General features: G+C 42.2%; 1 protein-coding gene across 7 annotated transcripts in view; it reads right to left on the bottom strand.

The window, feature by feature from the left end:
* Positions 1–14,731, bottom strand: part of LOC139629369 (microtubule-associated protein tau-like) — a 100,634-nt gene that overhangs the window by 31,695 nt on the left and 54,208 nt on the right. The window contains exon 1 of one of the 7 annotated variants that reach the window (XM_071491938.1): positions 6,121–8,279. The exons of the other annotated variants lie outside the window; for them this stretch is intronic. Coding sequence (XP_071348039.1) covers positions 6,121–7,771 — 1,651 coding nt within the window. The 5' untranslated portion in view covers positions 7,772–8,279. Of the gene's footprint in view, positions 1–6,120; positions 8,280–14,731 lie in introns of those variants that run through there. 7 annotated transcript variants of the gene reach the window in all.

The raw sequence follows: 14,731 nt of genomic DNA, 5'->3' as shown, positions 1-14,731 counted from the left end.
CAAGGCATCACACTGAGAGACAGGACAATCAATAGGCAGCGACAAATACAGTAATGGCCCACAGGACTTTGTACACACAGAGTGCACACTAACTGATTCTGTGCTCAGTGACACTGTTGCAGTGTGTGTGAGAGAAACTATGTTTAACATCTGTAAAACCCTCTTTATGCAATAATGATGGCTTTTATTACTATTCATTCACTATCTAGTGAATGTACGTTACTAGGTACAATACATGAGCACGTAATCTAATGAATTGTCCTTGGCAAAGTTGGTATTTGAAGTATGCTACATATCTATTGCATGACACTGATTCTATGTAATAACTCTCACTGCCACAAGGGGGATATATATATGTTCTGCACTGCAGGTTTAAACAAAGCTGAAATGAGCTCGACTTTGTACTTTTTACACAAACTTTTGATTTCCATGCCTTATTGAAGTATGTCTTCAGCTGACCTACGTAGAAAGGTCAGCAGGAATTCTATAAAGGTGTTTGATTACACTATATTGCCAAAGGTTAATGCAGTTGTGTTTGGTAATATTTCGGTTGCTCCCATGAGGGATTGACACAGGGGATCAGCATCTTCATGGAATTTACAGTAGGTGCCCTTTCTGGGACTCGGACTGGACCACCAACTGAGGTACCAGTGGCCAACCTGATCTACCATTTGTCCCCTGGCCCCCCATTGGCAAAAATGGATAAATGCCCCAATCAATACACTTTTGTGTACTGTGGTCTAGGTCTGCTTGTCATGGTTTAGTTTTGGAGCATTAGTTTGGACCATGAAGGATCTCTTCATGCTACAGCATACAGTGATGTTTGAGACAATAATGTACCTCTTACTTGTTTTGCCCCTGCCAATATAACTAACCCAACATTTCCTACTGCTGCTGATTGACATTAGAAGTAGGTGACTGGGGAAGCATGGGGTGGCTTTTATTGTGAAGAAGCCTCCTCAGAAAACACAATTTATTTGTCCCAGTGGTTAGTGCAAACCTGGATTGTTCAAAAACTGTCTACAAAAGAAGACAAGATGATTTAAACTGACTCGTTTTTGACAGCGGATTACTTTGAAATGTTGCAGATAGTAATAGCACAGTCAGGAGCAGCCACGGCTGGTAGTTGAAGAGCTATAGGTGATAGATTGCACACCTCAGACTCCTCAAAGGTAACCGACCTCACTGTGCCCTGATGTTGTGTTGGAAACTACTTGTACCATGAGCAGCATGAAATCACATTGTGGTTGCAATTATTATTGACTGATTACTTTATTTAAACAAATTGAATTTGTTTGGCTGCGCTAAAAACAGATACAGCAGCTGCTATTTTGTAATTCTGACAAAGTAACTGCTCAAAGAGCGTTCGCTGTAATTTTAAACCACACTTGCTGTTATCACCAGTCACCATGGGTGTTGCCAAATGAAGCAGGGCTCAAATCTTAATGATTATAACGCTATGAAGTCAGCTGTGAAACCTCTCAGCTGTTGTACGTTGGCTAGCATAAGGGTGACATGCTCATACAGTATTTCTTGGTGCCATGTAATTCACACGGGAAATGTTCTACATGAGATAAAGCCGGGGAGTGACTGATAACAGTGTGTTATAGTTGTCCTGGCAAGCACGTACAGCTTTATGTAAACCAGCAAAAGAAAAAAAAAGGTGGCTGAGCCCATCTGCTTAGTGAATTGTTTGTGTATTATCACTGTTTGAGGTTCCTGTTAGCTCAAACTTCGAGACTTTCATTTGCCTGCCCCTCCCGTTATAGCAGTGTGTTTGTGTGTGTGTATTGTTGTGCAGCTGTGATCTATTTCTGTGCTAAATGAAAAAACACCTCAAGTTGCAGACACGCTGTCTGCTGTCAGTGTGTCTGTGTGGGTGTGTGCCTTTAAAATCTGTACGATTCACGTCACTTGAAGCTCTTCACCTACACACACATATCCGTGCATACTCACACATGCGATGCCAGAAATAGCTTCTCTATATTTGAATGAGTACAGCCAGAGTCAATATCTAATCAATGTCTCAGCTTTTCTCTGTCGACTGCAGTCTGAAAAACAGACCACATAGCTGGGTGGATGGATAAATCATTACATGCAGAGAGAAACACAGAGTGTTTACTGAATAGAGATGGATAGAAGACATTACAGGGAGGGGAAATTGAATTTATACATTTATGGATGGTTCCTCTTTCATTAACTTTGTTATATGGAACCATATAATAAATCTATCATGCAAATCATGCAGCAATCATTCAATCAAGTTCTAAGCCCTAGGCTGGTCCTCCCATAATCCTCAGCCAACTCCCTTCCCACACTTTTCTGTCACATCAATCTTCATCTAAACATCTAAAATAAATCAAACTGTTTCAAAGGATACAATAAAATAAGAGGTGACTGGTGACATTCATAAAATCAAATGAAATACAGTGACAACCTGAACCCTAGCAAAACATATTGATTCAACAGATTAAACCTCCTTAAAGACAATTAAACCGGTTTTGAAATGAAGATATTTTTTTCCTAAACTCATTTTGTTTACTGCACAATCAATCATGCAAACCGTGCTCCTGTGATCCCATTCTTCAAACTAAGGTTTATGTAATTTTATTATCTGAACTTTTCCAAAACTCACTCCTCTCTCACCCCTGATGTAGCAAAGCTCACTCAAGTCCAGTGATCAATAGAAGCCACAGAATGTATTGTTGACCGGGTGGTAGTTGATGAAGGAGTCTCATTACAGAACGGCATTTACTGATGTTAAGTTAATGCTGACATACTGTTACATTTTTGTGGTTTTACTTACACTTTTTTTCTCAGTGATTTAAATATTAAAGGTATAACAGCCTGTGGACTGATTTCTATGTAGAGGACTCAGGACAAATTTTCCAAAAAATCAGTTGAATGTGATGTTTATGCTTGCCTCAATGCGTCTCTTCCACTCCTCTACAGCGCCAACAGTGTGTGACACTAGCTAACGCTTACAAGTCTGCTAATGTCAACAAACAGCTGGTTCCCAGCAAAAATAAAGCTGCTATTAAAAACTATTATTTATTTTGTAGACTTTATAGGCATCATCTTCAGTCTAACATACTTATCACACTCTTATTATCTGTTCAGTTTAAGATTAAGAAGACCCAGTTAGCTGACAATATAAAAGATGTATTCTATTATGCTAAAACATTAGAGCACTGATAAAGCAAAATGTGATGGAAAGTATCACATCAAAAATGAGGTGTGGCAACACAACGTATTTATAATATTACATCTAGTTTGCTAACTGTTAGCATTATCATTTAGCAAATTTAGCTATGCTGACATTGCTGAGCCTCTCAGTGAAAGACAAACAGTGAATGATAGAGATGACTAACTCTGACGTATCAATATATATGCAGTCAATGCATCATGCAACAACAATGGATTAGTTCCACATCACTAGCTTGTATTGTGCTAGCTAGCAAGGTGATAATGATATTATCTCCACACTTGATTTTAGTGCTGTGCCAGCACTGGCAGCCATGTGCAGCAGTGAAAAATGCAAAATGACTGGGTGAGGTGGATTACTGATGGGAGGGCAGCTACGGCAATGGTCCTCTAGCTATAAAACAGCTGAGCAAATCACAGTGAAGTATGACAGGTCAACAAGTGAAGAATCGGCTTTTCCAGAAAATCATATTGTTGTTCGGATGCTTTGGAGTGACATGATGTGAACACACAACACCACAATATGTTGCTGTTTTTTTTACAGTTAATAAAACAAATAATGAAAAACATTGTTTGGGGAAGTGGGAAGTTTATGTGACTGCATGACTAATATTTTTCAGTGCAAATTGTGCCCTGTCTCGTGTTGTAAATGGCCACATCATTTCACAAAATGTAATGCATCAGTATTTGCACTGTAAGGCCCTGTGAGAAATAAGAATGAGCCAGTGAAAAAAGGCAAACAAAGCTGGAAAGAAGGGTCTTGAAGCACAGGATTAATGAGCTCTGATAATCCGATGTCAGCATAACAAGCAGAACACTGTTTTCTAACTCACAGGTTTGGAGTTTATAGAAGTGTGTGTGATTATTCTGTAGCAGCCTGGTGTCATCTGCAGGAGAATTAATAAAGGTGGATGGTCATGTGTAATGGCACTGCACTGTGGGGTGGCATGCCTCAGATTAGAAGACTGCACATTTATCAACATACGGCTCCTGCTGCATTCAGATGGCTGCGGGGATTTAATGAACTGAAGGAGAAGCTTTTCATGCAGCGTCAAGCAGCTGCGGACAGCAGATACTGTCAGAATCCATCCAAATTAAACATGGATTTAAATGCATCTATTCGCTGGATGTTGAAGCATTATTCCAAGTATTTCTGTTCATTTGCTCCAAGAATTGAGTTTGCTCTTGATGATGAAAATCACTGATTCGCCAGTGGAGTGACGCTGCTTTAGACACACGTGGTTCTGAGACGTTTATTCTCAGCACAGCAACACCATCAGCTTGCTTTGGAGTGCTTCATTGGAATAAACCTCTCACCTGCTTGCTCCTCTCCTCCCACCTATGCACAGTGCACATTATGCTTGGCACCAAAATACACAGACAGGCAAAGTGAATTTCAAGGTCAGGAAACGGCCAAAGCGCTAGTTGTGCTGGTCGTTATCATCAGTCACTAGAGGCTTCTGTCTCTCCCACTCCCTCTCTTAGCTGTCTCTCTCAATTGCTCACTCGCTCTCTCTCTCTCTCTCACCAAAATAACCTGTTAGCTATTGCATCACAATAACAACCAGCAAGACAAATAATTCACAGAAAACTTCAGCATATTTCCATGACCATTTTGGGGAGGTTTAGCCTCCCCTAGATGCCTATTAGTGCCACTGACCATACCCAACATGTTGCAATGTGGCAACATCATATTGATATTCTGAAAGACTCCTCTTTTCACACATAGCTAATGTGGAAAAAGAGGGTGCGGCCAACAACTTACATTTAGCCAAATGCCACTGAGCTGTAACAACCGCTGTTGATGTTGACACATGCTCAGGTGAGATGCAGTGGCAGGAAGAACAAAGACAGAACTACAGGCATGCATGATATTAGCTGTATAATGTTCACATGGTCCACAGCCACTAAGCACCATACGCTGTAAGCTGGAACCATGCTTCAATCAGGTCAATCAGGTTACTAGCAAATAGCTGGATTTTAAAGCTGAATTTAGTTACACATTAGTATGGTTTAGCAAAAGAGCTTGGAAACATATCCATCGCTTCACTGTGGATAATGTCCACCTCTTGAAAAATACACATGGAGCTATGGCTTAAAACTTATAGACCAGAAGAACTCTGATTTAAACACACACACCCAGCAAAGGCTGTTTCCACAGCAAACCCCTGTCATCAACACTCTGTATCACAGAAGATGAAAGAATAGGATTTTTGCAGCTGCATCCTATTCAGTATTAAGACAAGGGCAGTCTGTGCAGGTTAGGGTTAGGGCTGTTGTGTTGTAACCAGCTGTGACTCTGGCTGGTAATGTTTTAACCTTGTGAGTCTGTGTGTGTCAACATGGCAAGAGCTGCTGTGGCGGGAACTACCACAGAGGTGGTTTTGAGTACACTGGCAGGTGTTTGTATGTCTGTGTTTGTAGACACATTTTGTCACTGCAATACACAATCTGAAAGATGAAGTCACGAAACATTAACAGGTGTGTAGCTGAGTTCAAAGATGGGTGTGGTCCAACCATTGAGTCCTACGTAATCATGTAAGAATGCATTAATAGGTGAGTGATGTATCCGGTTATTATTATTATTATTATTATTATTATTATTATTATCATTTCTGAAAGTCCACCTAACAACAACTTGTATATGTGCATCAATCTTATATGTTTGTCGCAAATTTTGATGAATGCAGCCTGGTAGCTAATTAGCTTTGTATCAAGATCCTGCCAACTGAGCTCTGATGTTGACTGCTTTTCCAAGGGGTGGAAAAGGCCCACAGTGGGCACAGCACCAGACCTGTAAGAATCGCTGAACAAATCAGAGATCTGACTGGCAGTTTAAAGGTTTGAGACAAAGGCTTGGTTTTTAAAGTTTTTCATGACCCAACCCCACAGACACAAACAAGAGGAAACTCTTACCCATTGTGCTCAGGTTACTGTCTTGGTTGCTGTTAACAGGTGTTCCTGCAGGGGGTGGAACAGGAAGTAAAAAGTTGGTCTCGCAGCTCCCATGATGCCTCTTAGGTGGTGGGGATGATGGCAATACGGGTGACGTCATTAACCGGGATGACATCATTGTCACCATTGCTGCAGCAGCTTCTGCACCGTCCATGACAGTGAGTGAGCGTCGGACAGCAGTGTGTGGGTATGGCACCCTGGGCGGGCATGCTGCTCCCATCAGGGCAAAATTAGGTACATTGGGTGCCATCAACGGTGAGCCTCCCATACTGATGGGGTACGTTCCAGCCATTACCATGGGAACAGACAGGTGTGAACAGTCAGACATTGCGCGTCTCACTGCAGTCCGCTGTGGCAGCTCGCTGCCCTGGCTAGTTTTTGTTTCTCTGTGTAACGTAGCAGATGAAGCCACTCTACCATCCTCGACGTGATTTAAATCCTCTGACTGGCCATGGATTGCAACCCCCCTCTCTATTTTGCCTCGACTAGGTGGAATACCCGCCCCTGTCCTGCTCCTTTCAGTATGGCTTACGCTTTCTCTCTCCATACTGCTCTCCCCTATGTTACCCACCCCAACAACAACATTAGCTTGGCTAGCTGAGGCTGGTGGAAAGCCTGCTGTGGGCCCTGCAGTGGCACCAGCTTTACCCCCTGTTATGTCAGCAACGGGAGGAGCAGTACTAGCAGGTTGTGTATCAACACTTTGCTGTCCTAAAGATGGTTTCAGAGTTTGATTTCCAGGTAGACCTGGTATTGAATTTTCTGTCAGACTTCCGAGATGACCTCCAGATGCGGAAGAACTAACAGATTTCTTCTCATCCTCTTTATTTCCAAGACTTGAACTGGTACTTCCAGTGAAGGAAGGGTTCAGTTTGTTTCTGTCCCCAAGCCCTGAGGCCTGTTTTGGTGGAGAAAGCAAGCACTGGCCTTGGGAAGACACTTGAAATCCCTGGATGTAAAATCCATCTTTGCTGTCTGTATAACTTTGTTGCAGATTAGTTTGTCCAAAGTTCTGGTTTGATGTAGGTTTAGGATCTAGTGCGGATTTTGGAAATGATCTCCCAGGTGAAATAGAAGGGGAGGGTAATGAAGACGAAGGGGAGGAATAAGAAGATAGGGGACTGCTGGGGCTTTGTCCTGCACTCCCTAATGGTCCCTCTGCCCCTCCCAATCTGTGTCCATCATCCCTCAGCCCCCCCCTCCTGGACCCCTCATCCTCTATCTTCAGTGCTGGCATCCCGAAGGTCGGTGTTGCTGGTGCCTCCGCTGCCGTCCCAGACGATGCCCCCTCAGTCCTGCTTCTCCCTAATTTCATCTCATCCTCTGTGAAAGTTATTTTGGACCCCCCCTGGGTGGTGGCGGCAACCTGCCCCCCCAGTGCCATCTGGCCTTGGCACTGGCAGTCACTGTGCTGGGCAGAGGCCAGGCTGGAGGGTGACAGTGGAGAGGAGGCCAGGACCGCAGGGATGTTGGCACCAGAGAGGCCACTGGAAGGTTTGTGTTGCTGTTGCGGATGCTGCTGCTGCCGCTGATGCCCACTGGAAGGTTGTCCGTACCCACTGCTGCCACTAATAATGCCAGGCTGCCAGGGCGAGCCAGACAGGAAGGACATTCTCCTGCTATCTTGTTATGTCCTCTTGTATTGCTCTTTTTCTGGCTTTGTTTCGCCTTTTTTCTCGTTTACGCCTTTCTTGTCTTTTTTTGAAAAGACTCTCTGTCTTCAGTTTCTTCCTCCTGTCTCCTGCTCCTGTCTGTGTCGTTTTATTCTTGTCCAGGAGGCAAAAATGTCTACAGCATCCAAAGTGTTTTCAGCTTGGAAAGTAGAGGAGGCAATGTATCCTTTAAGTAATGGCTCAGAGTTGTGTGTGTGTGTGTGTGTGTGTCTGCGTGTGTCTAACTGTGCAGATGTGTGCGAGTTGTATGTGTGTATGTGTGTTTCGAGGCGAAAAGAAGTGCGTGTGAGAGTGAGTGTGTGTGTCTGTTCGTGTCGGCTTCTCTCTGAGCACTGCATGGATCAGCTGTGGGGCTAAATTGCACCTTGCTCTCCCTCCCTCTCTCTCTCTCTGTATCTCGGTTTTTCTCTCTCGCTCTCTCTCTCTGTCTCTCTGACATCACACAGTCACATGACAGCCCGGAATATTCCCTCATTCGCAGGAGCAAATGTTTTCAGCATCCAGCCCCTAGCGACAAACGTGCACAAGCATATGCACATGAAGACACAAGATTGCACGTACACACACGTGCACAGTGGCAAACATACATGCACACAACAGATCAATGACTATCACAGTTACTCAGTTGCCATATGACAACCACTGCCCACAAGTTGACACAGAGTGAGAGACACAAGGAGGGATGAGTGAGACAGAACCGAAGATTTTGTCTCTTTCGTATATCGGCCTATCACCAGCCACAAGAAAGACCTCATCAGTATCTTGAGTTTATGACTGACCACACTGACGTCACGAAATAATAGTGTGCACATGGTGCCCTGATCCACGTGCCCTTGTCTTCTTAATTTGTACCCTTATTTTGAGTGTTTCACATTTTCACTTAGCAACGTTCTGATTTCACCCACTTACCATAATTAGTTTCATTAATTTGGCTGATTACACTAATTAATGTGATTAAATATAGGTGTAATTCATTAAACGTGCAGGCTGGGGAGGGGCAAATATTTAATCTTTTAAACTTTAAACTAATTTTGGGCCATCTGGAGACTCAGCTGACAGGTGCAACAATGTAACAGGTTTCCAAATGGCTTTAAAGTTGGCTTTTTTTTTTAAATGATGGAGCCACAGTCATCTTTTTCTGCACATATTAGATAAAAGAAGGTGGCAAGTGCTTTATGATTTTAGGTAGAAAATGGAAACATTAACTGCTGATTGCAGGGTACGTAAGCTCTTGAACAGACAAAGCATTCTGCAACAGGGATTTGTTCATCTTTTGATGGAGAACTCAGGATGGGCTGAAGCTTAGTGTGCTGAAATGCTGCAGAGGACAGCAGTGCATAGCATTAATCTGAAATAAGTGACAACTGTAATGGAAAGTAATGGAGATAATGCTACCAAATTCTAATTTCAGATGAATACTATATAATTTCACTGATATGTGATATGAAAACCGTTTAACCATGCAGTAAAAAATACAATAAAACAGTCACAATAAAACAGTTATGCCTCACAAAGATGAGTCATGGTAGCTGCCAAGTATCAGCTATAAAAGAAGCTTTATAATTAGCTGTTTAATATATGGGTTTTGAAAGCAGGACAAGGTAGACAGAGGGTCAAAGAGGCCACAGCTGTTACCTTTTTGAAGGTGCACTGGGTCAGAAACTACAAAATTATCAGCCATTTCAAGGCAGGAGTACTTTTTGATTCTTGAGTTGAAAGGGCTACGCAGCCTGAAGTAAAGGATACTTACTATTTTCAGCTAATTGGTTTTGTTCAAAAATCTTTCCTTGTAGTAAACAACTGTGGACTTTGAGTGTATTCGCCATGTGCACAGGAACCACACTTTGCAAGCTACACTACATTTTTATGGCAAGAAGGCAAAGAACCAAAGATGGAGAATAAAGTCACACATTTAGCCACAATATTTTTCTCAGGAGTTGAGGATCAATCCAGGTATAAAATCCCAGTACATTCTCCAAGAGGCCAAAATGAGGACTGCAAAGAGCTGTCCGTGTTTCTGATACATGCACTAGACACCATCTCATGATGTGATCCCGTCAACATATTGACGCTCTGAACCATGAGTTCATTTATTACTACATTATCACAGGAGTTCTCAGTACTAATGCAACAGACCACACCCATCTTCAAACTTGACCTTCATTTTGATCAACCACACACCTTTAAAGTTTCATGACTGTGTCTTTGTCGTTGTGACACTATCACGCTGACAAAATCAGTCCATAGCCAGACAGACCATACAAGTGGGTGAAAAATTTAAGGAAAAAAAAAACCTACATAAAGTGTCTTAGTGGTGTTTGGCCACCACGTACCACCAGAGCATCTTCACTGCATTGATTCTACAAGTCTCTGACAGTCGACTGGAGGGATGGGCAAGAGATATTCCCTCTTTTGGTGTTCTGATGATGGTGTTACAGAGATCTCCCACAGGTGATCAACTGTGTTGAGATCTGGTGACTGTGACAGCCACAGCATGATTCACATCATTTTCATACCCATCAAACCATTCAGTGTCCTGTGTGGAGGTATCTGCCCTTGCCTCCCCAAGGTGACTCACAAGGTGAAGCCATGCTGTCCCGACTGGTAATAATATTTGTTTGTTAACATGTTAGCCATAACAACTTGACTGAGTCAGAAATCACTTACTGAAGCTTTATTGTATCAGGGGAATGGTCTTAAAAATTATTAGCATATACCACACAACGTGCAAAGAATAACCTGGGACACAAGCTGGTGCCTACCAGAAAAAGGCTTTTTTCACTGCAGATCTTAAAGGGGCTTTTTGTTAGTTTTCTCTGCTACCAAATGTGGTTCCTTGCTGGGAGTGGGTGGTGGTATGTTTACAAGACAAGAGGTCATAATACGCCCTCTGAGCAGCAATACATCTTCAGGGCAGATTGGAGGCTTCAGTGAGTCACAATGAGAAAGTAACTAGATGGACCGGGGCCAGCCGGTTAGCATGCTCAGTAGAAGCTGAACTCGCAAGTAAACAGCTGTTAATGCTAACACTGGATATGTAGCAAATAGCAAAACTTACAAATGTCTTCTTTAACTTAACATCACAAGTTTCCACAAAATCACAGGTGTAGCCAATAAAACATTAACTGGGGCTGCATTCCAATTATATGTGCTAGTTCCAGCCCCCTGGTATTGTGGATAGTACATAGCACATAAGCGAGGTTACTAGGACACCTAAATGGAAACGGTCATCTTTGTTATCAATTCCACCTGCGCTCTGACTGCTGAGCAAGATCCAAATGTCTGCTGAGAAGACGGACGTTTTTTTTTCAACAGAGTTACAGTGCAGAACTGAAAAAGCTCCTCTGTCACTCAATCTAACTGCACATCATGAGCTTTTCAAAACTAGCTGTCATGGCATGGCTGCCATTTGTAAACCGTTTCTGCTCGGAACTTGAGCCTTGAAATAATATACCACTAATTAAATCAGGACAAAGTGCAAACACTCTCTGAGGCCACTTCACTTCATACATAGAACATCACTTTGGGAAGCTACAGTATGGTATCTAAAAAGAACCTAAGACTTTTCCACTTTAATGATGATTGGGTCATCGTTAAAGCCCCTCCACACTTGGCTCAGGATTTGTACAACAGATTTGCAAGAAGGATTAAAATTGTGCTAACAGCTTAGGGTCTCACCCCCACCCTTCCTCTCCCATCTCCATGTTTTTGCCTCGCACTGATTTTCAGGACTTAACTGAGAAATTCTGTGTAAAAGGTATCAGTGCTACATTACATCTGACAAATATCATGGGCTTAAGCAATACACAGCTACACCCCAGGGATGTAGTGGATGCTGTTTTCTAGCGTGACCTCATGACATTCTGTGCATATTATGAGTGTTCATATTATGAACACCATGCACGCTGCTGAGAGCAGAGAAACTGACTTCAAGGAGTGCAACCATCTGGAATCAAGTATTCTCTCCTGACAGCATCTCTGCTGGAGGTACTTCTGGTTCTTTAAAGCATGGAACAAAATTTCCCAAAGACCAAAGTCATGCTCAAAAGAGGATACAGCCCTCACAATATGTAGTACATGCGTCACGTAAATCATTTCAGGATGGTTTGCCAGATAAAGCAGAGCGCTAATCTGGTGACAAGAAAAAATATTCAGTGCTTTGAGAAGACAGAGGCATGGGCAGAAAGCACTGACAGCCAGTACATGTGTAGACAGCGAGAGTGGTTAATATCTCTAACCTGTGAACCACTGGGAATCAGCTGTCAGCAGGACAGCTTTAGGTCTTACCCTCCCTTTGAAACACTGTTTTAAACAGATGCTCTGTCTCGCTGAAGTTTTCGCTACACGTGACAGCTGACTGTCTCCGACCAACCCCTCTTCAGCCCCAACACATCCAGGGCCTGTGCCCAAATAATAAGGACATCTTGTCAAGCATGACTGAAAATGAATGAGCATTATTACATAATCCTCCATAAACAATTTGTCTACTGTAACCACAGAGGGGACAGGGAGCCAAAGAGAGGAAGAGGAAGACATTAGACAGTTTGTTTAGTTTCAATAGACTGGGAAAGGATGGGTGTTACACAAGAAACCCAGGGGATGCTTCTGTTAATGTGTGAGTCTGGCTCAGAGGTGACTGGTGCGACCATTCAAATGGGCTCACAGGTTAAAGCACAAGAATTCATAGGTTTGACAGCTGACAAAATAACTCCTTGTATTTAATTCTCTGCTTCACAAATTGTAAATTAGATCAATCTAATAATAATAATGATATTAAGATGCTCAGGAAGCTAGTAGCCTTTAGTACGTTCATTAGGTCTTTTTTCAGCTGTCATGACTAAAAGCCTGTGGCAGTGACCTTCAGCTAACACTCCTACTGATGTCACTTTCAGTGCAGCTTCACTGGGAGATGTCACTTTTCTGTCCGATCCACACTGCTGTGGAAAATGTTTGCTCAGCTACTACAAGTTCCACTTCTTTTTCCTCATGCTGAATTTCATCATTGCACACGGGTTTAGGATTACTGTTCAGGCCTTACTACTGTCAAAGGAGCTAGTTCTCTGCCACTGAATGTGGTTTCTTGCTGGTGGTGGTGATTGACAAGAGCTTCTGCCATCATTGCGTTTACAAGACAAGAGTTATAATACGTCCTCTGAGCAGCGCTGCGTCTTCAGGGCAAACTGAGGGCTACATTCAGTCGCTATGGGAAAGAGACCTGTTTATCGTGCTAAGTTCAGTAGAAGAAAAGATGTGATAAAGACAAGAGTGCTTTACACCACGGGAGCGAACTTATGGCAAAAAAAGGAATGAAGTTTAATGCTGAACTCACAACATTTTTCCTAGACTCCTAAGTAAACAGCTGTTGATGCTAACACTGGCTATGTAGCAATACCCACACTTACGAATAGCTCCTTTGAGTCTCTGCTAGAATTAAGCTTAACGACTAAGGTGACTAAAGTCAGAAGTCATCGGACATCACACATCATTAGACTGCGACAGACTGACATCTGTTCTTGTCTGTTGGCATTACTGTGCCAACAGTAACTGCTAACTCTGCTAACTCTGAAGCTAATGTCTATCATACTCTGAGAAATATGCAAAGAAATATGCAAATTTAAGAGTTGCTACTTCTGGAAATCATCTTACAACAGGGGTTTACTGTGGACACCTCCATCAGCTAACATTGACATAACTGCACCCCTACCCACGACCTCCATCTCCCCAAGTTGATGGAAGGATGGGGGGGCTCAGTTACGATATTTATAGTGCAAAATGAAAAAGTATGAAAAATATTTACGGATTTTCTCTCCTACTAAATTTCCTTGCCTGCCTGTACTTGGTAGATAATCATGCTCTGAGTTTACTTTGTGGAGATGGACCCACTGAATTATGGTGTGGGCTGCAACCTCAGCCCATATTTCAGCCAATATTTGTTTACATTTTGTTAGCATTTGGCTCAAAGCACCACTGTGTCTACAGTAAGAATAGCCTCACAGAGCTGCTAGCAAGATTTACTTGAGTAGTACGGATTCGTGGCTGAGTGCCAGTGAATCCAGTGAATGAGCAGGGAAGTTGGGAAGTTTAAACTGATAGACTAACATTGTTTTCAGTCTTTCCGTTGCCTTTTTGATTAAAAAAAAAAAAAAGAAAACTAAAGAACACAAGCCTTATTCTTAAAATGTTTTAACATATACTCAGTTGGCAGTTAATAGATACACATAGCTTAAGTCTGCTATAGTTCTGCAGTTCTGATATAAAGCCTCCTTCATGAAGGCTATAATGTTCAGTTTTTGTTGAAACTGTGTTAAAGAGGTATTGATTTAACTGTGTGACCATTTGAGGATGGAGCCTCCCCTCGCTGATATAAATAGGGTCACAAATGTGCCACAAACTGCAGCCTCAGAATGATTGTTCAGTTGAATCAACTACATCTCATTTTCAACACAAACTCAACATTATAACCATCATTAATGCAGGACTGCTGTATTAGACTGCATTCATTTTAGCTAGGTGTATCTGAACTGCCAACTGAGTGTATATCCCTTGTTGGTTCTGACCCACATGATGACCTGCTACACTTTTAAATTCACTCTTCAGTTTTTCAAATTTAACTACATCTACACAAACAACTCTCTGCACAAATTGCAGAGAAACAGATCATTTAGAAAATTTCTATTCCTGTATTATTATTATATCAACATATTCACACATTAACACACATACATGTATCCTTCTCTTTTATAATTTTGTCGTCTTTGAATTTTCTATATTACTGTTTATATTTGAGCTATTTTAGATATGACTTTAGATAAGAAAATCGGCTTTACACAAACAAGCAGAAATGGTAGCAATGGTGGTGGTAGTTATTTTGCCCATGAAATGGCTGCTGTAAATGTAAA

The sequence above is a fragment of the Trachinotus anak genome, unplaced genomic scaffold (assembly GCF_046630095.1).
Source record: "Trachinotus anak isolate AG129_WGS33_773 ecotype Australia unplaced genomic scaffold, CSIRO_AGI_Tana_v1 ptg000012l, whole genome shotgun sequence".
In the NCBI taxonomy this organism is placed as follows: Eukaryota; Metazoa; Chordata; class Actinopteri; order Carangiformes; family Carangidae; genus Trachinotus; species Trachinotus anak.
The sequence above is the reverse complement of the archived record's forward strand: the minus strand, read 5'-3'. Positions and strand labels throughout refer to the sequence as shown.